The sequence below is a fragment of the Danio rerio genome, chromosome 2, assembly GCF_049306965.1.
Source record: "Danio rerio strain Tuebingen ecotype United States chromosome 2, GRCz12tu, whole genome shotgun sequence".
In the NCBI taxonomy this organism is placed as follows: domain Eukaryota; kingdom Metazoa; phylum Chordata; class Actinopteri; order Cypriniformes; family Danionidae; genus Danio; species Danio rerio.
Window position 1 is genome coordinate 39,968,127 of NC_133177.1, and position 27,740 is coordinate 39,995,866.

The 27,740-nt window shown below is 35.4% G+C and overlaps 1 protein-coding gene across 1 annotated transcript in view; it reads right to left on the reverse strand.

Moving 5' to 3' along the window:
- Positions 1-1,651: 1,651 nt before the first annotated feature.
- Positions 1,652-27,740, reverse strand: part of gng7 (guanine nucleotide binding protein (G protein), gamma 7) — a 53,248-nt gene continuing 27,159 nt past the window's right edge. The window contains 2 exon segments of the mRNA NM_001002397.1: positions 1,652-1,910; positions 4,054-4,175. Of these exon segments, the coding sequence (NP_001002397.1) occupies positions 1,785-1,910; positions 4,054-4,134 (207 nt within the window). The 5' untranslated portion in view covers positions 4,135-4,175 and the 3' untranslated portion in view covers positions 1,652-1,784.

Here is a 27,740-nt window from a genome sequence, read left to right on the forward strand (position 1 = left end):
AGCGAGCACAGACCCCCTCTGTCCCACTACGAGACCCTTTATTCCTGCAATGTGTTGCTTTCCAGCATATGAAGCAGGACAATGGGGGAATTCTGTTTTTAGTGCTTATCTGAATACTGGGGATCAACACACGCGAAACCAACACTGTTAGTGGCTCAAACCAGCGCATGCATCATGTGCACACTGCACATTTAGAGTTGTGGCTTGACCTTGCCACTCATCTTTGCATGTGACTGCTCAAACTGAACCAAACTCAACGGCCTGTTGCATAACACTGAACATCCTGCCCTTTAGTTAGACTTATCAACATGGACCACTTCATGAAATGAGCCTCGACACCTTAAGCACCTAGTTTGGGCACTGTGTCAATAATCCAGGTTATCGTTGCTTACTGAAGCAGTCTGGCAATTCCTTGAGCATTTAGCCTCACCTTAAGAAGGACAAACTGAAATGGTTAAATATGAATGGAAAATTACACAAAGATTACAAAAAAAGATAAAACATCCACAAAAAATATATATATGAATGCGTTTTAGTTATCAAACACTGTACAGTATCATACTCAATGACCAGATTTCCATGTTTCCATAGAAAGAAGAAATTGAAACAAACAAATCCAAACAGCTATTCTCAAAGTTAACACCTCTGAACATATCCAAAAGAAAGTTTATACATTTTTTTTTCCTTCTGTATGGATTTTACAATCAAGTTTGGTTTCAGAGAAGAAGAAAGAAAAGCAAAACAAGTTGGCCTTTGAGGGCTTTGACTTTAAAATGACTCAATCCTGTGGGGCATGTCCAAGCCTTTGCTTTTAAGATCGTAAATATTTTTTATCTATTATTGTGTGATATATTTGATTTTAAATGTTGTCCATTAGCTTTCAAAATATCTGTGTCAATGCTTTTTTTAATATTTCATATCTGATATAACAAGGCTCTTTTTCTATACAGAACTGCACTTTAGGAGAGGGTTGGGAAGGATGTTATTAGGCAAATATAAAAAATTATTCCTTTATAAATTAGTGTTCAAGGATTCTGAAATATAGTAAAAACACTATAGAAAAAAACAACGCTTTAAGCCTAATGAGCTTTTAATCAATGAAAAGAAAAACTACAGCTCACAAACAGACTGAGAAGAAAAGAAAACGTAAAAATATTGGCAACTCTGGTTAATGTCTTGAATCCCTTTGTAAAACATGAAATGTGCTGTTTTTTTTATTATTTTTTTTGTTGTTGTTTTTTTTTTTTTTTTTTTGATAAAGGTAAGCATACCTGGATTCAGTTTTGGCCATACAAATCTAAAATGAACCCTTAGCTTGCAGATTCAACGTAACAATGCAGAGTTAATACTGATCAACTGTTTACCACAGTGTGACTGGGCTAGCCAGCTAGTCAGTCAGCAGAAACATGACTGTCTTCCTCTACTCTCCTCCATCACCTATGGTAACAAGGTCAGCCGCTGCACTGAAAAACATGCTGGAGCGTCTCTCAGTCTCTGTGTAAGCTTTTGAAATAGTTTACAAATTCGAAATCTGCCACCTCATGTTAAGTGCATCTATACGCATGAATGCGTGGATTCATTCATATAGATTCACTCAACGCCAGGCTACATGAACGCTAGGTATACAGATATTGCCCCTATTTTGTTTTTAACCAAGAGAGTGTGGCGCTTATTTTCTGGAGAATACTGTGGATCCCAGGTAAAAAGAAGTGTTGGATTAAATCGCCCATTGGGGATGGGCATCGGTTAAAGTGGGACTGAGATAGCTGGGCTAGACAGAGTAGCTATAGAATGATGCAAGGCTTCTTGTCTTTAAACGGGTTCTCTGAGGTGGGAACCCCGACCAGCAGAGGGTCACTGCGGGCGTGCTGCTCACAGTAACTCATGAGGTCTGCAGCAGCCTTCGACACCTGCGAGAGGGACAAAGACAGGGAGGAAGAGGCGATGATGCAGAGTGATGAAGATACTTCTTTCTGTGTTTTTTTTGTCACTTTGACTTTGGGTGTTTTTACACTTGTAGTTTTGGGTCTCTTGGTTCTTTTGGTCTGAACCAATGATACACATAAGGTGTTTTCCAATTGCATGGTAAGGCATGGTTTGGCAAGGCTCACTTTTTCCATTGTATTTCATAGTACTGGTAATTTTTTTAGTACCACCACGAACAGGCTTCTGCTGGTATCAGATGTTTGTGTTGTGAATTATTGCTGAAGTTTTTATCACTGTTTACAGTATTATTGCAATTTTGACCTAAGATGCAATAAAAAGAGTACTTTAGCAAATATAATAATAAGCAAAAATACTTAGTGTATTTGCTTTATTGTATTTACAAATGTTCAAACCAATCAACTTGCAAATGGATGATGAAGTGGTAAACTTTACAATAACATCACATTAGTAAATATTAATTAATGCATTAAAATCAGCAGCGAGAAAAAGCCTTATGAGTTATAGAAGTTCATTTAAAATAATACAACTAAATTTGAATAGTTATCTCTATTTAATAAAAGGTATACAACTTGTGATTGTATGGTTATTTCGCATTAACTAAGAAATTAACATCACTAAAGGTTAATAAATGCTTTTGCAATTGGCATTATATTAGTTAAATTAATTGATGTCAACAAATAGATCCTTGTAGTACATAGTTAATGAACAAAAGGCCTGATTAACATCTGATTAACACTAGAGTCCTAGAGTAAATCTAAACAGAGCCAAGTTAAACCAAACTAAAGCAAGCCGAGCTGTGCTAAACCTTACCATACCATGCAGTGAAAAAGCTGCTTCAAGCCGTGGTCACACTAGAGTTTGAGCAATGTGTTATTCTGCTAGCCTGTACTGTGAATTGTGGCATAAAAGAAGATGGTACCACACTTATAAAACGAGTGATTGCTATTTGAAATTTCACCAATCTTGAATTGGAAAGCAGCGACATGTTAAACTTGTTTCCAGTTTGGCAAATCCGCATGTGTATGAATGAAAGTCAATGGTGCAAAAAGTGCAGTGTAACCACGGCTGAAGTCTTGATTCACTTAATATTCATTTTCAAGACCGAGCATAAATATACCAAACAAAACAAAAACTCTTTTATAAAGCATATTTTGCAACAAAACTCTTAATAAACTCTTTTACTTTTTATACTGATTTCTATTAGCTGAGAAATTATAAAGAGTTTATAAAAAAAGTAAAGGAGACAAAACAGCATTTCGCCATTACACCCAGAATATAGGATTTGCTGCATGCTGTGTCCATGTTTCTGTTCTTTAGACTCATCCAGTTTGATTGCACATCAAACAAACCAAACATGTCAAGTGTGAAGATACAATTAGGAACAAGCAGAACAAGAACTGAAAAGGAAGGGGAGGAAGAAGGATGTACACAGAAAAATGTTGGCCATTTTTACAGAAAACACTGTAAAATGCTACAATAAAATCCAGTTTATTTGTATGTCATTTAATGTCATTTTGCCATGTCAAAACTCTCAAATGTATTCTCAAAAGTCCATGTGTGACATTTCAGATACAAGTGTATTTTATAAAAACATTGTTTTCCTTTTCTTTTTGGTATTAGTAATGTATTAATGTTTACTGTGCTATTTAGTGTTGTTTTTGCCATCTGTTATCTTGATTATATTTTGTTTTGCACTGTCTATTCAGGAGTAATATTTTGCATTTTGATTCATTGTGAACTTCAATTGTGCAATACTGCAAAACAATGCTTTTTGTTTTAGCATAAGAATATTTCACTTACCCTATTGCCAGATAATTTTTTAAGGAAAAAATCTCATTTAATGTTGGCATATTATTTCTTAAATCAAGACAATATATTTTGCCTTTGTCACAGTACGTTTTTAAAGGAATTTCCGGAAAAACAATGCCATTTTTATACATAATGTAAATATATAATACTACAGTGAATGTCATATTTTGCAGTGTAGTATTCAAACTTCATCATATGTGCATCATATGGTAACCATTATGTTACACCAGCATAATAAAAAAAACATTGTGATTGGTTGATTTTGAACATGTTACACTGAAGAGTGAATCTTTGTACCTTAATACGCTCGATGCCTGCCTCGATCCTCAGCTGCTCCACCAACTTCCTGGCCTGGGCTATGTTATTAGTCGTGGACATTCTCTGCCATCGGTTATTGAGCCAAGTAAAAGAAGAAAATTCTACAAAACAAAAACAAAAGTGAAACAACATTAAAACGGAGGTAGAATTTAAAGCATGTACAGTATGACATATAGCAAATGTATGTGACAATGAGATAAAACACTTTCTGATACGTTTTAAAATTCCCAGCATACTTTTAATTTTTAAGCTTTGTTAATGTCTTGTTAAAAGAACAGCCGGGAGTAAAAGTGTTTTAGTTAAAGAGATACATCACGCACACAAGACCTTTGGTTTGCATTCATGGGTTAATGAAGAACCTTTAACACCTATAGGACTTTTCCATTGGACAAAAAGACCTTTATATTGGCAAATTATTCGATAATGGTCCGTTAAAAAAAATGGTTCTATTATGCAATTTTAAAGAAAAGAAAAAACTGTGTAAATTTAAACATTTATTAAAGCATCTTTTGTTCAGCAAATAAGTCATAAATAGGCCTGTCACAATGGTCAATATATCGACTTATTGCACAACACATGGACATCACCGCAAACATTTTTGGTGATGCAATAAATATCGCCCATTAAGGGTGTCAAAATTAATTGTTTCTTCGGTACACTGCGATGCAGAAGCGTGTGTTTGCTGGACAGTCTTTCACTGACACTCACAGCAGAAGCCCCTCTTTCACTGCGATTGAAAGAATGAAAGTAAACTCCATTTCTCTCTCTCTCACTGAGGCCCATTTGACCTGCTGGCGTGACTTTTCCTCTCCTCCCAGCTGTTACAGTGATACTTCTGAATACAGACACAAGCGCGTGTCTGCAGAGCGAGTTTTCTCCACCGTTTCTATCATGGATCAGCTGTGATCGCCTCTGCCGTTAGACAAGCGAGCAGGATATATATATTTGTTTATTTGCTATAAAAGCTTGTTTTGTTAAAAGGTACAGTTTATATATCTAACTGTTTGTATTAAAGAACAAAACTGTATTATAAATAGTATATAAATACAAATATATTTATACATTTTAATACAAGAATTATTGTGCTGTGAAGAAAACATAAAACTGTGTATGGAAAGCATTATCAATGCACCGTAGTGCACCGAGATATCGAATTGACCTGAATCGATGGCATGATAATTGTAACCGAACCGAATCATGAGACCAGTGTAGGTTCACACCTTTATCGCCCATACATAAAAAACAATTCTAGCGACATTTTAGCCAAGGGCATAGATTTGCTTTGGCTATTGGTGGGGAAATTTTTAAAAATGTCAGACAAAAACGTAGTTAAATAAAGACGTCCGTTTACTCAGGGCTTATTTGTGCATAATCACTTACATTGCCATTAATGCACTTTAAGCTCAAAGATGACTTAACATGTCCATGTTCTTTTCATTCTGTAAGCGTGCAAACAGCACAACATATATTGTATTCTGCACTTAAAAAAAAAACTTAAATAACATAAAATAAATAATAAAAACAACATTAAATCAAGCATATGGTGCAATAGTAAATTGACATGATTTTACTTTGACAAGGAATGAATGCAGACTTCTGGAAATGAGGAGGAATATGACACAATAAACATTTCATCTCAATCATCATGGAGGCCAAAATCAAAACTCATTTTTTTATTAATTGCACATGCATGGTAGCTATTATCATGGATTTCTAGCGAACTTGACTCCAAGTGACTGACACTTTTCTTTGAAATGTAGCTGCTTACATGTGTCACCTGAGTCTTGCACAGTAAGACCTGACTGGAAAATTTCAACAAAGCATTATTTTATCTTGGAGGCAATTAAATTATTAGTGGGGACATTTTAATAATCTGTGGATATTGGTGGGGACACGTCTTCTCCATCCATGCTGATTCTACACTCCTGATTTTAGCCTCCATCTCTAATGGAGGTGTTAGTGTCAGTATGGTTAAAATACACTACAGTATTTACCATTGATTGCTTTAGTATATTTCTATGTGGGTGTCTGACAACTGAAAATAGATCTGGTAGCAGAGATTATATAATGGCATTATATAACGAGTGGCATAAAATGGTCTTAAAATGACAATAATATTGTTTATTGCTAAATATTTTGGTGCAAAATACCATACAACAAACAGGCGTCAAGGTTTTATTTATACAGTATGTTTGGAATATGATTCTTTCAACAGCAAAGGTGAGTAAAGATGAGTAAACCCTTTTAGTTTTAGGGGTGGAACTGTTCCTTTACGATTAAATCCCGGCAAATACTTTAAAACATGCAAGCCTCCAAACTAGTTCAGCCATAAATTATTTATACATCAAGATATCTGTCTGACAACTCCGACCACACAGCCACCCTAAAACATCAGTGCAGACCACCCAGTTGAAGAGGACCATCAATCAGACAAACAGTACAACTAAAAACAGGTGCGTCTGTCCTCTGAGGCCAAGAGCTTATTTTCTCCTTCCATATATTAGGACCAAGTGTTCTGAAAACAAAACAAACCCTTAAAATACCCCTAAATTGAAACAACTTAGAACATTTCCATCGCAAGCTTGACTTTTCAGTGGGCTCCAAAACAACACTGACAACTTTAATTCACTGCCTTTATTTCAAAACCTCAACTTCAGTGTTTCACCAAAGCAAAAGTCATACATGAACCACACAGAGCCGAGTAAATGCTTTTAAAGCATAAACCGTTTGGACTGCACCGATTGCATGTGATTTGCTCAACACAGACCTTTCATACAGCTTCATCCACCAAAAGGTCATTTCAAGAACCACTTAGCAACACCAAGTAGATTTTAATATCAGCACACCCACAGAGACTAGACTATCAAAGTGACCGCAGAAACAGAGGAAACACTGGAGCCTCTGAAAGGTTTGCTTCTTTCTGGAGACAAACAAGCTCCTTATACGACCTCCTCCCTTTGCTCCATACACACGAGCGCCCTCCCAAAACCAGCGCTGAACCCCTGGCATTCCAGGACGTTCCTAGAAGGGGCCGTAAGTTCTAAACACATGTTGCTTAGTGCCTGGGCTTTGTCTTTTCACAGAAAACACAGTCTCTTTCACGGCTCCGTGTACTGCATTCCAGGAAACAGGCACAGCGGCCCTGCATACATAATTGCGGCGCTCTAGAATACATTGCCATATTCATTCAAACATGCAGGTCTTATAAAAGACAGTGTCTCTCTGCACAGCTTTTTTTTCCAACCACATCTTCCATTTTTTCAGAAAGAAAACCCTGGATACACAGAGCCACAGTGTGTATTGAGTGGGATGCTGTGATTTAATCTGCTGGAAAACAGTGAAGGTTTATAGGTGCAAAAAGCAAAAAAAAATGAAAGTTTAGCGTATTTGGCTACGGATCTTTTCTTGCATTTAAAATACTGCTGTTACTGTTATTGCTTTTTTTTTTTTTTTGCAGAAATAATGTTTAAGGTAATTGTGCATTTAGTTGTGAATGTAAAAAGTCTGCAAAGTTTCAAAGATCAATACAGAGTTATTTGTCTCCCAAATGCAAAAACTGATCATACTCCAGCATTAATCACTAGGTAAACATTGTGCAATGTGCACTGTGCATTTAATTACTCTGTTTTGGCAACTTTGATAGCTTATTTGCATAACTTTTTTAATTTGCATAATTTTGCATAATATATATTTTGTATTTATTTATTGTTTGGTTTTATTTATTTATTGATTTCATTTTTTTATATGTTGATTTTATTTTTTTTCATTGATTGATTTTATTTAAAAAATGTATTGATTGATCCTAGTTATTTATTTATTATTTCAAGGATTACATTTTTTATTTATTTTATTGATTGAATAATTAATTGATTGATTACATTTTTTATTTTACTGAGATATTTTATTTTATTTATTTATTTCATGGAATTTATTTCTTTATTGTTTTTTATTGATTGATTGATTTAATATTTTTATTTACTGATTGATCTTATTTATTTATGTTATTTATATATTTGTTGTTTTTATTTATTTATTTCATAAATTATTTATTTATTTTTTCATTTATTTACTGATTGATTGATCTTATTAATTAATTAATTTATTTTTTAAATTTATTTATTTTATTGAGTTATTGATTTCATTTAGGAATGGCGCAGTGGGTATCACATTTGCCTCACAGCAAGAAGGTTGCTGGTTCAAGCCTTGGATGGATCAGTTAGTGTTTCTTGAGAGTGCTTCGGTTTCCCCTACAAGTTTAAAGATATGCGGTACAGGTGAATTGGAAAGGCTCAATTTTCCGTATTGTATGTGTGTGAATAAGTGTGTATGGATGTTTCCCAGTAATGGGTTGCAGCTGGAAGGGCATCCGTTGTGTAAAGCAAATGCTGGGTAAGTTGGCGGTTCATTCCGCTGTGGCAACTACAAATTAATAATTGACTGAGGCAAAAAGAAAATGAATGAATGAATGATTTTCTTTCTTTCTTTCTTTCTTTCTTTCTTTCTTTCTTTCTTTCTTTTTCATGGATTTCTTGGATTTTATTCATTTATTGTTTTTTTATTCATTAATTGATCTTATTTATTTATTTATTTTATTTTATATAATGTATTTATTTATTTATTTTATTTATTTATATATTTATTGCATAGATACTTTTTTTTTTTTTTTTACATTTTTAGACTTTTTGATTTCACTTAATTATTTATTTGTTGATTATATTGATTAAATCATCAGGTCGTCTGCTTTAATGAAGATAAACCTCACTGGGACTCCTCCTCCACCTCCCTGCCTCTCAATAAAAAAAAGTTACAGGGGTTCCCCCATTGAGCTCGAACAGTACAGAAATACATATTACTACAGAAAAATCACATCCCCTACTTACTTACAAACAATTATTCTAAAATGCACAAATAAATAACATTTTTAAAAGATTATAAACTGACTGAAATAAGTCGTCAATTATTCCAGTTTTGCATTCTGCTAGAGGTGTAGATTTTAGCCAATACTGATAACCAATAAATCTTTACATTTGGAATCTGATAAGCAATAAAAAGACTGATGTGAGTCTTAACCGCAGAAAACACATTCACATTTTTTTCTTACATAGGAATGCACCAATGTCTGGCCACTGATGTGCATTTTTCAGCATTACACAGCACGCTTTAAATGAAGTGATTTAAATGAAAGAGATCACAAGAGTCACAAGGCAGCGGTGAGTATGCTGAACTCAGAGATCTGTCTTTTCTCCTCCGAGTCAGTCAGGATTATTAACCATTATCCGTGACTTACACACTGCTCATTCTCTGTCTCTGAGCTGGAATCAGGCACACGTGCAATCACACCCTGCTCTTCCACATAACTCTGCAGAGCACGCCGTGTACAGTCTCCAAAACAGGCGCCTCTTTTTCTCCAGTTTAAGGAATTCTGATTAAGCGAGGAGGAGGAGGACAGGGCACTGGAAAACTGCACCCCACCCTTGAGTCCAACTGTTTTATTTTAAGCTACTTTGAGCTATTCTGAGCTCAACATTATTTAAAAGTGACCCAAAATATACATTAAATACATACAGTTTATATGGATAATTAAACCGTATGTATTATGTAAACTATAACTGGGTATCAAAAACTAATACTAAACACTTTTAAAGCACTTATTAAAAAATATTAATGCTATTTTGTTTTAAAAAACACAGACTAATAGACTATTATTATTATTATGATTATGGTGCCTCTTAAATCAACCACTGACATGGCATACAAATTGTTATTTAGTTGTCTATTGAGTCCATGTGTATAGGATTATATAGACAATATTGTCTAAAACTTCACTATTCTAGCATGTTTTGCAGCGGGGAGTTCAGAAATGGATGATAAGCTGTACTTTAAGGCTAATGATACAAATCTAAATGTGCAATGATAATGTATTTGGCTAAGCAACTACAGCTTTTACCTTCTTTTGAAATGTCTTTAAGCTCCGTTGAGTCGTATATCACATTTCAGTTTTTGATTTCATAACATACTATTGTGCAAGTAACCATGCGAGAAAACACTTAATCGATTATAATCCGTTCCTTAATCCTATTTTCCATGAAAATGAATAAAGGTGGTCTGTGTTTTACAGCATCTAGTGTTCCAGCTAAAAACTATGTCCGACTGTATATATCAGTCGACTGTATTGTGTTTCACTAAAACACCTTATTAACTCATGTTAACAAACTGAACATTACTGTAAAATGCTCCCAGTAAATGTAACAAACAGACCAAGTAACAGAATCAGTCATGCTTTGCATACTTTTCTCTTTCTGACCTCTTTGGTATGTTGCTGGAGCATGTAAAGAAGCAGATAAATCTGGGATACAGCATGTAAACAGTGGTCAAGTAAGAATCTGAATAATGTATCACTCTGTTTGGTCTGCTCTCCTATGCAAGGCTTTATTTTCCCCCACAAGTTCAAAGTGAGGCGGCAATTCCCGCCAGCTCTCCAATAGAGTGCCAGCATTAAATGAAAAAACCCCGGACTTTAACGGACACCTGGTGGCAACGTGCCGGCGCGTTCAGTAATCTCAGCAGGCTCCAGATGCTTTCTACATTCCCGCTCTTTTAACTCTCGGCGGGAATTCTGAATATGACTGTTCTAAACAAGGAGCAGGAGGGAGAAAAAGAGGGGGGCGAGAGAGAAAGAGAGGAAAATAGTGAATGTTCTGGCTGACAACCAGACCTGAGTAACGGCCCATCGAGACTGACCGGGAAACAAGCATCATAATGGGAACTACCAATGAAATTTGATGTTGTGGGGCATTGGAATTTGTATTTGCTCACTATGTAAATTTGACAATAACAGCTGCTGATACGAGTTGTATGATACACTTAGCTGTTGTTACTGAATAATAATAATTAAAAGAGATTTAAAAATAGCTTTAGTAAAATAAAATGCAATTAAACTGATTAAATTTTAAACATTATTATCATTCCTGAGCTAAAGCTGATGTTTGTAACATTAAACATAAAAAATGTTTGATGAATTGCACACAATCGTTCAAAACAATTAGGGATGTAAAACATTTTTTTATGAAAAATTCAGTAAATAAAATTGTAAAACAGCATTACAATTTAAAGTAAAAACTATTTCTATTTTGATTTAATGATAGAGTCACATTCTAATGTCACATGACCCTTGAAAGTATGCTGATTTGAAACAACTGTGCTACTTTTTATGGAAAATGGTAGAGCTGCACGATTGATGGAAAATAGACCATGATTTCGATTTTACCCCCCACACAATCTTAATTCATCTTTTCTACTATTTAACCAATTATCTTTTCACAATCAGGAGAGAAGCATAAAGGTGCTCACACAAGTCTTAATATTGTTTTATATATACGTTGCTTAGTAACATTGACACCTCCAAATGGTGTTAAAAGTGTCACATACTGTATTGATAAGGTGTAATTCACCCAAAAATGGCACTACTGTCACACATGAGCTGATGCACTGTTTGTTTTCTACCGAGAGGACACAAGTGTGCCTGCCAATGTCTACATTAGTGAAAAGAACCTGCATAGGTTGTGAATAACAGGTACTAAAGCTGTTTGTAACGTTCAGTTTGTTACACAGAGCGGTTGTTTAAGAGCCGTGTGGAAAGTATGATTTGCATGTTTTTGCTTTTTTCCTCAAAGCGACGGCAGCCATGAGCTGCACTTAGCAGTGAAACTAAAACCAAAATCATGCCCATAATCACGTGCTCATATCGCATTTTAGAGTTATGATTACAGCAAGTATTTATTTCATAATGAACACAAACTGTTGTGCATGAAAATAAATGTTTACTGGGTCCGTATAATTACTTATATAATGTTAAATAATGCAAGAATTGAAAAAAGGTCTAATAATGTTGTCAACAGCTTGCAAAAATGCTAATTAACTTGATGCACAAAACTTTATTATCGCATAAAAGGCCTGCGAATAAAGCAGCGTTTCCGTCCAACGAGTCAAATCGAACAAAATCATCACTTTCTAATTAACTGACGCCAAATATAAACAGTAAAAAAAGAAATTCGCTATGATAAGAGAAGCTGCCTGAATCTTTATCTCATTTAATAAATGACTTGTGCCTTAGAAGACAATCCTAACACGCAGTGATATATATATTTATATATATAAAGGTTTATCTTACTCAGTTATGTTTTTATGAGCATTTTCAAAATTTATACGCATCTTGGTGTTTCCATCAACCGTTTTTTTATGTGCATGTCCAAAATGTGCATAAAAATAGGTGAATGGTAACATAGCTAATGACAAATGACAACCACATATCTCAAACATAATAATTCAACTTTAGAATTAGGAATAGTTGTATTCTGACCTCATCACTTTACTGTGCATTAATGACCAGAACATATTTGAACCCTGTTCAAGTCCATTATTCCAAGTCTATATAAAATCTAGCGTTTTAACCGACAGTAGATCTACACATGGAAATGACTTCAATCATTTTTGGTGATGCAATATACATCACTCATATATAAAACACACTTCTAGCAACTTTTTAACAGAGGATTTGCTATTCCACATTCTGTTTCCAATGCCTAATTATTAAATTGTTAAAATGGCTGTAGTTAAATGAAATAGTTTTAAGAATAAAATATTATGTGTTCTTTGGAAGAGAGTACTTGGATTGTTATGTTACAATGCCATTCTGGCATTATATATTGAGTGGCAAAAAATTACGATAATATAATTTATCGCAATATATTTTGGTGCAATATTTCATGCAACAAAAAATTGATATAGTGACAGGCCTAAGTGTGCAGCTAAGTTCACGTTTTACACATAGGCCTAAAATCATTATTGTTTGACCATATGTTTAAGAAATAATAATAAAATAGGCTACTCATGTTGACCTTTATTTATCCATTTATATATTTACAGAATCGTGAGAAAATTGTGATCATAATTTTAGACAAAAAAGGAAGTAATTTTCTAATTTTAGCCAGAATCGTGCAGCTCTAGGAAATAGTAAAAAACTATTTTGTGGAACAGAAATGTCAAAGGAAAAGTATGTCTTTGAAAAAGAAATTATAACATTACAAACAGGTTTTCTGTCACATCTGAGCTATTTAATGCATTCTTGCTGCTCAAACATATTAGTTTCCATAAGAAAAAATCTGAATGTATCGAAAAATGCATCTTTAAAAAAAAAAAAAATCATTTACTTCATTTACTACCTGCAGATTGGCAGCATGGGGAAAAAGCATCTGATTTGACAAAAAAATCTGTGTAGTACAGGATGAGTCATCAATATTTCTAATCAGCTTTTCTGAATAAGGCCCAATAAAAAAACATATCTGCAAAACATGAACTTAGTAGCACACTTAGGCCTGTAACAATATATATATATTTTTTGCACCAAAATACATTGTGATAATTGATATTATCGTAATTTTAATATTATCATAATTTTAAGGCTATTTTACGGTATTATCGTAATTTTAAGGCCATATAATGCTAGAATGACAATATAATATCATCACAATCCAAGTACACTCTTCCAAAGAACTATACTATTATATTATCACTACACATACTATTTTATAATTAAGAATATTTCATTTAACTACAGCCATTTTAACAATTTAATAATTAGGCATTGGAAATAAAATGTGAAAACGCAAATCCTCAGCTAAAAAGTTTCTAGAATTGTATTTTATGTATGGGTGAGATATATTGCATCACCAAAAATGATTGAGGTTATGTCCATTTGTTGTGCGATAAGTCGATATACTGATTATTACAGGCCTAAGCACACTAGCGCGGTATTAACCAACAAGCAAATATTGCAAGTACAGTTTAGCACATTGCACGGTGAAAGTGAAAACTTGTGGCAGTAAAATGACATAGCACTTTATGCACGCTGTACAAGAGCAGGGAGTTCATAGCGAGTTCACAGAGTAGCGCTGCAGCTTTATTCTGACTTCAAACGAGTGCTAAATTACGCATCCTTCCCCGTTCCTGACAGACTGAAAGTCAGCTGCTGCAAAGCCCCTTCCAAGAAACAGAAACCGAAAACATTCAGCGCTTGATCAGCTGCACACACAAATACCAGAAGTGTTTTCACCAGCTTTACAGGACCTTCCAGCATTGCAGCACCGTTGAAGGGGGAGGGAAATGGGGGGAAAAAGAGAGGAAATGAATGGGATTTCTCATCTCCCAGCTGAGATCATGTGACCGACTGTTTGCTCACGTCAGCATGCATGTGCACACAGGGGTCACAGAACGTTCGTAAGCTTGCGTCTGACTGTCAGGGTGTGACGGGTGGGGGAAACAGACACAGACAGACTCGTGACTATAGATGACAGAAAAAAAGACAGTGGGACACACAACTGAAATGGGTGGAATTTGTTTGGACACGCTTATATGTTGTCCCTGCAGGACCATTACAGATAGAGTTTTGGCAGACAAAGTGGTGTGCAAAAAAAAAAAAAAAACAATCTGGTCCTTAATTGTGGGCCACTTGATAAAATCTTTTACAGACTCAGATTATGATGATGATGCCGCAGAATTCTTGAAGTCGCTGTCGCCAACACCCCTACCGAAAAGTTTGATCAGACAGGTGGAGCTGGCATTGCCGGTGTGTGCATCACAGCGTGGTACCTGCACCACCCAGTAAAAACTTGTTAAACAAAGAGGCGGACAATAGAGGGATTTAAAAAGATCTGAATAGCTCGAGTCAAGCCACTTTATGATAATACCTCTAAATGAAAAACGATTGCTCAGGAATTCATTCAACTTTTGGTAGGAATTGGAGGAATGCCGTCCGATGCAATTTTCGTTGAACGTTGCAAGAAGCTATTGTGACCATAAATCCAGTTTTCACCACACATGTGAGCCATAAATACTCCTAATGGGATACTAATGCAACATGTGATAGTGAACGGACTAATAAATAGGTGTCTGCATACTTTCTTAAGCCTATTGCTGCATAGAGAGATGGAGCAAAACAAAGTGTTGCATTTCTTTCTGCGTATGTTAATGCTTAAGTTGTATGATGCTTACTTTATTTAGCTATTAAAGCAGGACAATGTATGTTTTCGACTTTAAAGAGCAGCTATTTTACCCCTTTTACAGATGCAAGAAAAGCCTTTGGTATCTCTAGAATGTGTCTGTAAAGTTTCAGCTCAAAATACCCATCAGATCATTTATTATAGCCTCCAGAATCTGCCCATTTTGGTGTCTGAATACGTTGTAGGGTTTTTGTAGCCTGTAGCTTTAAATGCAAATAAGCTGCTTCTCCCCAGCCATTCACATGTGCGTGTCTGCTTCTCCTGCTTTATATCAGATAAACAGCAGTCAGAGATAGAGACACACACGGATGGAGCTGAAATGCAGCTTATTAGTTAAAAACACCAGTTAAATTAATTTACTGTATTTGTGGTATAATTTATTCAAGCCTTTCTGAAACGATGAGTCTCACACAAATGTTGTTTGCAGTACACACACACACACACACACACACACACACACACACACACACACACACACACACATATATTAGCGTTTACTGACACCGTGCAGTTATAGTGGTTAAGAACTACATAGCATTTTTCTGTCTTTATTACAAACATGCTCTGTTTAAAAAAAAAAAATTAAACTTATAAAAATCACAGAGAGTTGGATGGAAAAGATTTTTATTTGCAATTTAAAAAAAAAAATGTTGTGAGGACGTATGTACACATATTTTTGTTAAAACATGGTGCCTGTCAATCAATTCGGTGGGCGGGGAAAATGGCACTCCTACGCCAATACTATTAGGGTGGGCCTCAAAATCGCTAGGATTTGGGTCCTATTGAAACGTCAGGAAATTTGAAAAAAGAGAATTGTTGGATTTCTTTCACTCTAATATGATAGTGGACACACTATACATACAGTCAGTTCTGTCCAAACAGCTCAGACCTTTAAGGTGTCTCTAAAATTATATCAGTGGTTGAAAAACTTTTAACTAGATGAATTCTGTTGTTGCAGATACTACATCTGCATCCTGTTGCCTAAAAAAAAGTTTATGCAACTTTCAATACACAGCCTCACCCATCCCTTCCAGCAAAACTATGGGCATATATTGAAATGTGGAAGAGTGTGGCATTGAAGAGCGGAATTGTGTGATCTGCTTTGTTAGTAACAGACAATTGCGCTCATCATCAAGGGGTGCTGCGAAATATAGTTGTATGGTGTTGCTTTAACGTACAAATATGAATCTGTACTAAACTGTCATCTAAATATTATGTCTATATTCAGGTACTGAACTTGTACACTACCTTTTTAACTTAATACACTACAAAAAAGTCATCATACTAAGTATTTTTAACCAAGGCTTATTAATTTAGCAATAAAAAAGTAATACTGTGATATATACTAATATTTAAAAATACATTTTTTTTTATATTTTACAAAACTATATTATTACTTTAATGGATAACATGGTGGCTCAGTGGTTAGCACTGTGACCTCACAGCAAGAAGGTTGCTGGTTTGAGTCTCAGCTGGGTCAGTTGGCACTTCTGTGTGGAGTTTGCATGTTCTTCCAGGTGCTCTGGTTTCCCCTACAGTCCAAAGTCATGCAGGATAGGTGAATTGAATAAACTAAATTGGCCGTAGTGTATGCATGTAAATGTAAGAGTGTATGAGTGTTTCCAAGTACTGGGTTGCAGCTGGAAAAGCATCCACTGCGTAAAACATATATGCTGGATAAGTTGGCAGTTCATTCCACTGTGTATTGACCCCTGATAATTTAAGGGACTAAACCAAAGGAAAATGAGTAAATGAAGGAATATTATTACTTTAATTTAGAACAATAGAACAAACACCCCAAACATCTTAAACAGTGGTCTCATGAAAATAATACATTTTTTTAATATTCAAATATTACTAATAAAATATTTTTTTATAAACTTTACATGGGATGACAATGATACATTTACTTAATTTTGGCTGAATTTAAAATACTGTAATTTTATTTAATGCATATTTACTATATTCACTACATAAAGCCATTTGGAGTACAAAAATATATATAAGCAGAGATTTACAGTGATAATAGTAATGGCCATATACAGTTGAAGTCAGAATAAGTAGCCCCCCTGAATTTATAGCCCCCCTGTTTATTTTTTTTCCTAATATCTGTTTAATGGAGAGAGAAGATTTTTTTAACACATTTCTAAACAGATTAATTTTAATAACTCATTTCTAATAACTGATTTGTTTTATCTTTGTCATGATGACAGTAAATAATATTTGACTAGATATTTTTCAAGACACTTCTATACAGCTTAAAGTGACATTTAAAGGCTTAACTGGGTTAATTAGGTTAACTAGGCAGGTTAGGGTAATTAGGCAAGTTATTGTATAACGATGGTTTGCTCTGTAGACTTTTGAAAAAAATATAGTTTAAAGAGGCTTACAATTTTGACCTTAAAATGTTTTTAAAAAAGACTTTCTCTAAAATATTAAAATATTATCAGACATACTGTGAAAATTTCCTTGCTCTATTAAACATCATTTAGGAAATAGTTCAAAAAGAAAAAAAAATCAGGGGGGGTCGGGGGCTAATAATTCTGACTTATATTTTGCATATATATATATATATATATATATATATATATATATATATATATATATATATATATGCAAAGCCAACATATGCACTGTGTTCCCCCTACTTACAATCTGCAACAGCGTTTGTATGCAAGGACTTGCAAACCTATTGCCAGAGTCACACTTGACCATGATAGACTTCCTCTACCAATGACAAATACTGAAAATAGACCCAAGGTCAAATACTTGCACTGCCCCTGTAAACATACAAGCAGGCAGTTAATGCCAGAAAAGCACAGAAACGTGTTTCTCCAGTGCCTTGGGAGGAGGCCCTAATTTCGCTGACTCTGCAAAGCAGCCGGGGTGAGGTTAAAAAAATGTGGGCAGTAGGAAATAAGAACGTTAACCTTGCCCCTACAAAGCCTAAAACGAAGGTGACAGGAGGATGAGGTCAGGAAGTGCATCTATAGTCAAAACACACAAACATGTGTGGGAGAGCCATGCCCTCTCCGGATCTACTTCATAGGTGACTGGTTTTATTTTCACCCATGGATTGAAACAACCTGAAGCATAAACAGATTTTCTGCAATGACGAATGATTAGATTGATTGGAAACCGGAACTAGAAACTTGTGAGAAACTCTACGTGACTCAGGAAGGTGCATGAGCTGATATACATCTGTTGTGGGACAAAAAAAAAACGACTGCGCTTGCCTTCTTCCTATTCTGAGAACCGAGTATTTACAAGACGCCACAAATCATAACAGACTTTTCATGATTCATTGACCTCCTGGAGAACGCAAAGCAGTCAGATCCTTTGTGTTTGAGAGGGTCTAGATGGGGAATATTTGTTTCAGTCATACAAATGTGCGCTTTCAGCATGATGTGGACACAAACAAGGCCTCTGAGGTGAGAATCGGAGCCAGGTGCAGTGTAATTTACTATTGTGATCAGTGAGTAAACAAGCATACGGGGCAGAGCGGAGAAGTGACTAACCAGCCTCTTTCACAACAGCCCACTACCTCCCCCAGGCTGCGTCCTTATAAGGTCAGAGGAAGCTGAACAAACGGAAATGGGGAAGTCCTGAGGGCTGCGGCACAGATTCCAGTAAGTGTGAGTGGCGTTTATCTGGGGGATTCTGAGTCGATGCGTCCATTACCTAATATAGCAGTTAGTCCGATTTCAGCTCCAGCCGTTTTCATTGGAAAAATCTGCAGCATGTCGAGCAAACATTCCACGTATGTCATTTTGAGATGTGGAGAAAGCAGACGTGTGGTGGAAACATTGGCCTGTTGAAGATTTCGTTTGGGAGGCTAAGGGACTGAGATGGGACAGGGCGGCTGGATTTGTCCCTGTGGCAATGTACATGCGTGGAGGTTGGGAGATACTTGAGATGACGTGTGATGAGGCTGGTCAAGGCAGCCGGTGACGCAAGAGCAGTGTGCATGTCTTCCCTTTTTTGCCTTCAGATAAAACTACAGCACTGCTGGGAACACCGGCCCAATTCTGACTTAAATCACAGTGAAAACTGATTAAACGTTGCAATGTTCATTCTCATTTTCCCATGCACATTCACATCTTTATTTCAAGTGCACTTTTAATACTCATTCAAGTTATTAGCTCTTCCTCTCAACAGCCTCATTTTTTCTCATTCACTTAAGATCAACTAACTGATCCAATGGCTCAATTAATTTCCTATGGAATAAACTATAAATCCTCTGATCAGGATTTTTGCAGCAGAAACTATTGATTTGACAGTAAATACAGTTCCCAAACTGCTCACTTTTTTTTAAAAGACAATAACTTTGTTTATTGTACACTTTGATCTTTGAAACTTTGCAGACATTTTGCTGTCACAAGCACACATTAATAACATAAATCGATCAAATGCACTGTGCATTACATAATTCATTCATTCATTCAATCATTTTCTTTTCGACTTAGTCTCTTTATTAATCTGTGGTCGCCACAGCAGAATGAACCCCCAACTTATCCAGCATATGTTTTATGCAGTGGATGCTCTTCCAGCTGCAACTCATCACTGGGAAACATCCATACACACTCATACACTACGGACAATTTAGCTTACCCAATTCACTTGTCCCACATGTCTTTAGACTTGTTGGGGAAACCAGAGCACCCAGAGGAAACCCACGCGAACATAGGGAGAACATGCAAACTCCACACAGATATGCCAACTGACCCAGCCGAGGTTCGAACCACTGACCGTCTTGCTGTGAGGCGACAGCACTACCTACTGCGCCACCGCATTACATAATGATGTTAATTTTGTTACTTAATTATATTCAGTGTTTAAGATTCAATTTAATAAAGACTTAAATGACACAAAGGTATCTGATTTCAGTAACTGAAGATAAGTTTAAATACAATTTTCTTTTTTAATTTAAATTAAATTTTTAAAAAGTCTTTGGAACTAAACATGTAAGTTTCAGCACTAAAATGACAATAACCTACGGTGGCCGCAAAAGCTTAACGGGCTGCTATTTAAGAAAACACATGCAATTACAAAAAACGCCAGCAAATTAAGAACAGATCTTCATCAGTTTGACAGCACACATGTTGCAAATCCTCACAACGCAAGAACATTTGTTAAAAACGTGCTGCATTTTCCCACAACACAAACATTTTACGAAAACATGCTCCATTTTCTCACAACACAATGCAAATGTTTCAAGGAGACCCTAAAACGTGAAAAGGTTATCGTTATTTAGGCTAATAAATACTAAAGACATAGGAATTGGGATATTAAAATAAACAAACAAGAAACTCACCTTTCAAAGATCACCTACAACGTCAGTGAGCAATAGAGTCATCGCAAAGCAATGTTAGTCACTTTTTTGTTGTGTTTTTCTGTTGTGTTTTATTCTTTTTGTGTTGTGAGAAATGCAGCTTGTTTTATTAATTTTCGTGTTGTGGGAAAACACAGCGGGTTTTTTAATATTTTTACATTGTGAGGATGTAGAGTATAAAAAATGCTGGGTTACATACAAATCCTTCATCTTGTCCCAACACAAATTAATTAAGTTAACATAATTGTTTTTTACTAATTTAAGTGGATTAAACATAAAACAATTAAGTTGCCCCAAAATAAAAAAAAAACTGTGTTGATTCATTCTTTCATTTACCTTCAGCTTAAACCCTTATTTATCAGGTGTCAGCAACAGTAACAGTTTAACACAGCATACACCCATACACTATTGCATTCACACACACACACACACACACACACACACACACACACACACACACACACACACACACACACACACACACACACACACACACACACACACACACAAACACACAAACAAATCTGTTGATTCAGTAGTTTAAAGAAGGAAAAAAAGTATTTCTTGAGTGTATTACAGATCACACATCCCTAAGGTACAACAATAGAACTCCTGCAGTATAATTTACACTAATGACTATGCAAACTCTCCAATGTTACGAGAAAGGCCAGCCCCATCTTCGACCCAAGACTCTTGCATTTTTCCTGTGAAGCTTTTCCTCTTTCCCTTTAATCTGAAGCTGTATCTTCAGGACGTGACTGTGTGCTGTTCTGCAGAACCCCTTTAACTTCTCCAAACAGCACACTAGATGACCTCTGTCACATCTAACAAGTGCCAACGATCTGCTCCTCCGCTAAACACTGCAGCATGACGCAAATCACACACACACACACACACACACACACACACACACACACACACACACACACACACACACACACACACACACACACACACACACACACACACACACACACACACACACACACACACACAAACACACACACAAACACACACAAACACAAACACACAAACACACACACAAATCTCCAAACTCTACATAACATGACTCAAAAAGTGTGTTTCTTTAAATATAAATACAGACCTCTTCAGTGAGTTTTTGAGAGCACAATCTAATAAACTTTTAGTGCTTTATTGCAGTTTAAGCCACTCGCTGCAATGAAGCCACTCCTGGGGCCTGTTTCAGAAAGCAGGTTAAGTGAAAACTCAGAGTAGTTTAACCCTGAAATGAGAGAAACTCTGGGTTTTCCGTTTCAAAATGGCAGGTTTGTTAAACTCGAGAAAGCAGGTTAAGTCAAGCCTGTTTCTGAAAGAGAGTTAACTTTAACTCAGAGTCAGTTACCGTGGTAACTTACTCTGTGAATCTAACCTGGTCCGGAGCAGGTTTTATTCTCTAAACTCTGAGTTTCTGTCGGTCTCCTCCCCTTTTTTAAAAATGAAGCGGCATTTCTCGCATTTGTCTTACATTTCCACACACCTATTTTAGAGCTCATTTTGGAGATGTGCATAAAAAAGATTGATGGAAACGTCATGATTCACATAACTTTTGAAAATACGCATAATATAACAAGTGCATAACTGAGTGGGTTAAACTTTTATTTGATAAGATGCACATAAACTACAAAGTGCACTTAAATTACAGTATGTACATTAAAAAATAGTTTGTTAGAGATGATGATAAAAATGTGTGTAAAAAAACAAACCAGCAGACTGAGCACACTGCAGAACATCTTAAATGGTGTTTTAGTCAATCTAAAATGCCTTTACTGTTTCATTATTAGTGTATATTATTAATTACCTCCGAGCGTCTGGAGCGTGTCAAGATCTCCGCGTCTGGCTTCTTCTGAGGCTCAGGTACATTAATTAAATAAAAAAATCATTGATGCAGCTTCTTCTGCCGCAGTAAATTCTGTTTTTACTGTTGATATTTGGCGCAAGTTAATCAGGAAGTGACGATTGTGTTCTCTTCGACTCTTTGGATAAAAACGCTGCTTTATTTTAGGCATTATTCCAGTTTTGCACAAATTTATGTAATAGCCTATATTTTGATGAAAACACAGCTATTGCCTACATTTTTGTCACACACAGAACAAAGTCACGTACGAGGCTTGTCCTTTTTTTTTCCATAAATAATTAGCTTAACCTTTGACATGCACTGTTACTAGATTAATGGGATTATTATTCTGTCTAAATTATTTTATTACTGCTTACCTTCTTAATGTTATATCAACCTCTATCAATTGATCAATAAAAAGGCAGACACACAACAAGTGCGCTGTTAAATCTATTAAAACTGATAAAAGTGTATAAAAGTTTAGAAAAAAGTATAAACGTCACACATTACATTACTTATTTTATTATACTTAAAATGTTTAAATACTTAAAATTAAAAATTACGCATTAACTTGAGCAGCTGTTTTCCCTCGCTGTTTCTGTTTCACTGATGGTTGCTTCATTTTAAATATATACACTCATATTTGCTATAACTTTGCATGAGAACATCAAGTTCAGCTTGAAAAAGAAATGCTGATCTCTTTTTTTTAAGATGTTGCCGTAGTCACTCGTAATGTCTGCACTCCATTGATAATGCCTTTTTATAGTCACGGTGCGCGCGCTTAACTCTGAGTTGGTCTACTCAAAGTTGATTGAACCAACTCAGATCAGCTGTTCTGAAACCGAAAACTCAGAGTTTTTAATCTCTCGGTAAATCAACTCAGAGTTCAAGTTTAAACTCCGAGTTGTTTGAACCTCCTTACTGAAACAGGCCCCTGTAAAGTGCTCTCCTTTTGTAAACATGCATGCATTGATGCTTTTTAAGAAGTTTGAGTAATGATTTCCTAACTTAAAAGCAGTTTGTGACAATTTGATGACAGTAGAGTCCATAAATCCCAGCTGAATAAAATAAATGGAGGATTTTGATATGCTTATGCTGTATGTATGTGTATATTAGGGCTGCACAATATATGGGGTTTGCAACTGTCACATTGCAGGATATGCAATGTTGAGTCTGCAATATACTTTATCGTTTGCATGTGTTTTTAAGGCCTGTGACAGTATGAGGATTTTAAAAGCACTCAGGCAAGAAAGTGTCAAAAAAAAAAAAAAGAAATTGTACAGTCTGAAACCATGCATATCTTTATGTAATGGTTAGTTTTATTGACATATTTACACAACAAAAACTATCCAGTATTACTGTATATTTGAGTATTCAATTACTGTATACCCAAATACTGATGAGACTCCTCAGAAAACAATGAAACCCTGTTGATTTACTTTGCATCTTTCACTATTGCATTTATCTATGTTTGTAGATTGTTTATTATATTTTATGCAGATACACTTCCCTACAGAGTCATCCCAATTAAACTATAATTATACATTCTTTCCAAATAAAGACATTTAAGACATCTGGTGAAATTCAAATTGCAATATATATTGCAACAAAATAAACTTTCCAAGTACTGGGTTGGAGGTGGAAGGGCATCCGCTGTGTAAAACATATGCTGGATAAGTTGGCGGTTCATTCCACTGTGGCGAACCCTGATGAATATAGGGACTGAATGAATGAATGAATTGCAGAATAGCAAAATAATGCAATGTTAGATTTTTCCAATATCGTGCAGCCCTAGTTTCTTTATGCATGCAAAAAATGCTTAAGGGGCTAATAATATTAGCCTTTGTGTTTTTTGTCCCAGAAGAAAAAAGAATAGGAAATATTGTAAAGTGAAATAAACATCAATGATGCTTTGCCAAAAGCAGCAACAGCAAGAGCCACTATGGATAAATTATTCTTGGAAACCGCTGATGATAGCAAGGACAGAGCACTGATATTATTACGAATCATTTTGCATCTACAGCAGGTACCTCAAAAAAAAAAATCTTCCATGCTATGTTAAACATCATTAGAAAAATATCTAAAAAAAAGAATTCAAGTTCACAGGAGGGCTAATAACTTTGTCTTCAAATGTATACGAAGAGTTCAGATGCGAAAGCTGCTAAACGCCACTTCCGCCAAAAATTAGATAATGACATTGAGTGAATGCTTTTGGCTATGGTACCTGTTCAACAAATAGATTTTCTTCAAATCATCTAAATCGCAGCGTCAGTACATTCAGAAATAACAGTTTTTTTGCAAAAGCCGCTAAACGCCACTTGCCTTTGAAAGCAAAAGGCGCTATATCCCGAGAACCAATCAGAAGCGCATTTGAATTTTGAATGTAGCAGCGCACTGATACGCCAGTTTTCGATTCTTGTTTGATAAACTGGATGAGCCTGTCTGACTGTCAGTGAATGGCAAATGAAAATGTCTCTTACCTCAAAACTCTGTGCATTATAAGAAAAAGTGCAGTTAGAAAAAAAATGCAGTTGGAAGTGTAACATGCATTCATATCGTGTTTTTGCTCAGCGACGCTACTTTGAATGAGTCCGATTTAATATGCATTAAACGGCAACTTCATTTCACGAAAGACAGAGTTAAGATGCTGTTCTTTTATACCACGTGGATGCTATGAGGACAAACACGTGACCAAGACCTTAAGTATGGTGAGATTGAATGAATGACAATCTTCTAAAATGGTCTGAAAGGCATCCCCTTTTTGCCCAGTAGGCCTAGCTTGTGTTTTATTTGCTAATGTAAGTTTTTTTTAAGATAAATGTAAATGTATAAAACTATACATTATTTATATTACTTAATAATACCTATAGATTTGATAAGCTATTTACACTAATGGACAATGCATAGATCTTGATGTTTCATGTTTTTACACTACATTGTTTGAATCTACCAAGCTTCCTTTACAATGTTTGTAATGTTTACAGTGTTCTACTTACATTAAATCTAAATCCCAAATATCAGAAATGACAACAGATTGTTCAGATTTAATTCATGTCAGTTTTAATGTTATTGATTAATGCACTTACTTTACAGATTTCATTCATTCATATACCTTCTGCTTTTCCCTGGTTTACCACAGCGGAATGAACCGCCACTTACTTGACAGATTTATATATTTTACATTTCAGGTGGTTTTTGTAATGTGTTTTATGTTTGTTAAAACAATTTTAATGGCATCTTCGTTTTCAACTAATTACACTGTCTTGATCCAATAGGTGGATTTAGAGGGTTTTGCATAAAAATCTGATGTGGATTTAGCTGGTTTTGACGCAAAAGAAAATTTACCTTGTTAAAAAACAAAGAATTTTCTTTAGAGACATTTTTTGAAAAAAGGTGTTTTATTAACTAACTAATAAACTTTTGATTGCATATAAAATGAAACTTCTGAACCTTATCAGAGGAGCCTGAAAGAAAATGCTCATTTACAAGAAAAGAGATCTAATGGATTTGGAGGTTTTTGCAACTGAACTCTTCATATCTAAATGTGTACATTCTTGTACACGTTGCTTTAAAAAGTAATTAGTTATAGTTAATATTTATTTCTCACATTTTTTTTGTGTGTTGTCACTTGTCACTTTATGTACACTGAAAGTTTCTGTAGTTAGAACAAATTCCCTGTGTGTGAAAGCACACTTGGCAATAAAACTGATTCTGATTAAATAACAACCGAGTTAGTGACTGATTAACATAATTATAAAAGTAATTAATTATCTGGCAAAGTAACCGTTGCGTTACTTCAAAATAAATCTAATTTGTCAAATGTTATCACTCATCATCGTACACTATTTTAATGTGGTTGTGGGACAATGTAAGAGACAACCATCACATTCAACATATCATAATTTTCTTAAAAATGTTCATTGAAATTCAAACAAAACTTTAAAAAGAATAATATTTTTTTCAGTTAACTCCCATGTTGAAATACGAAAAAAACTATTTAAAAATTTGTAAAATATGTAAAAACAAGAAAAAAAATGGACTCAAATTAATAAATCACAAAAAAATTGCCATGTTATTACTATAATCGAGCTCATTTACATTAACCATCCCTGACTTCCACAAAGCTCAGTGTACACTTTCCAAAAAGCCTCCATCTCACTCATACATACAAAGATCAACAAACAGTGCAGTTTCCACACTAAACTAACTGATCTAATCTGATTTGTCTGTGGAGTCACAGAATGATTAAAATACCTTCCCTTAGGTACAACAAGTCATTATTGTACGAGAGGGAGCTTTCCTGACAGAAGCACATGGAATCAATTGCACATGACTTGTAATGGAGACGAATCTTGATAATTACTATGGTGGGAATGGTGGAGGCTTTATTAAAGTGGCCATTCACTAATGTCACACAGTTTTACAAATTCTGGCTAAGAGAGAACCAGTTGGAATATTGAGTCAGCCTGTGTCTGCAGTCACCTAAAACAGCAGGGCGTTTCACACCTCTGTCCTGAAACTGCGCAAGGCAGGCGGTTCTCATGCATGGCTGAAGATTTCTGACCTGGTCTCCCATTAGCCTCCTGCTGAGAAGAGCTGCTGCAGATATCAGCTGCACAGGTGTCAAACCGCACTCCTGCTTTCTCAAACAAGCCACCCTCACAGCAGAAAGTGCAAAGCCTAAAATAAACTTCAGCGGACCACGCATTGCCCTTGCGAAGAAACTTTCATTGGTAAAAGACATCCCTTTCCAGTCTGTGTACAATAGGGCTGCACAGTAACAACAGGGCTGCACAGTATCGACACAGTATCGCAATATGCATATCCACATTAGTCTATTAAATTTGGAGTCAGGATTATAGTTGAGCAGACATCACCGTTTAAAAGGGACCTATTATGTTGTTTTTACTAATGTAAAATGAGTCTCTGATCACTATAATGTGTTTGTATATGAAGATTCATTTTTAAATATGGCATAAACTGTTTTTTTATAACTCTATGAAACATTAAAACTAGACTTTGCTCCATATTGATTCTGTTTTGGTGACTGTCTCTTTAAATTTAAATGAGATTGTGTTTCCAGCCCTTTTTTTTAAAAAAAGGATCTGAGTTACAAACACCTGTGCATCAGCAAATTCAAAACAAGACTAACGTTATCTCTATGTAAAAATTAAAATGTCAAATATGGTGATATTGAGGCAGCAAGTGACGTTAAACCAGTGTCTGTGTGGGACCTAACGCCCCAGTATATTGATGGGGACTCAGAAGAGACATTAAACTGAGGTCCCAACCCAGTGTGCTGTTTGAAAAACAGTAGGGGTTTGATCTCGGCATGCTGGCCAAATTTGCCCACTGGTCTCTGTCTGTCATGGCCTCCTAACCATCCCCATATCATAATTGGCTCCATCACTTTTGTGCAATA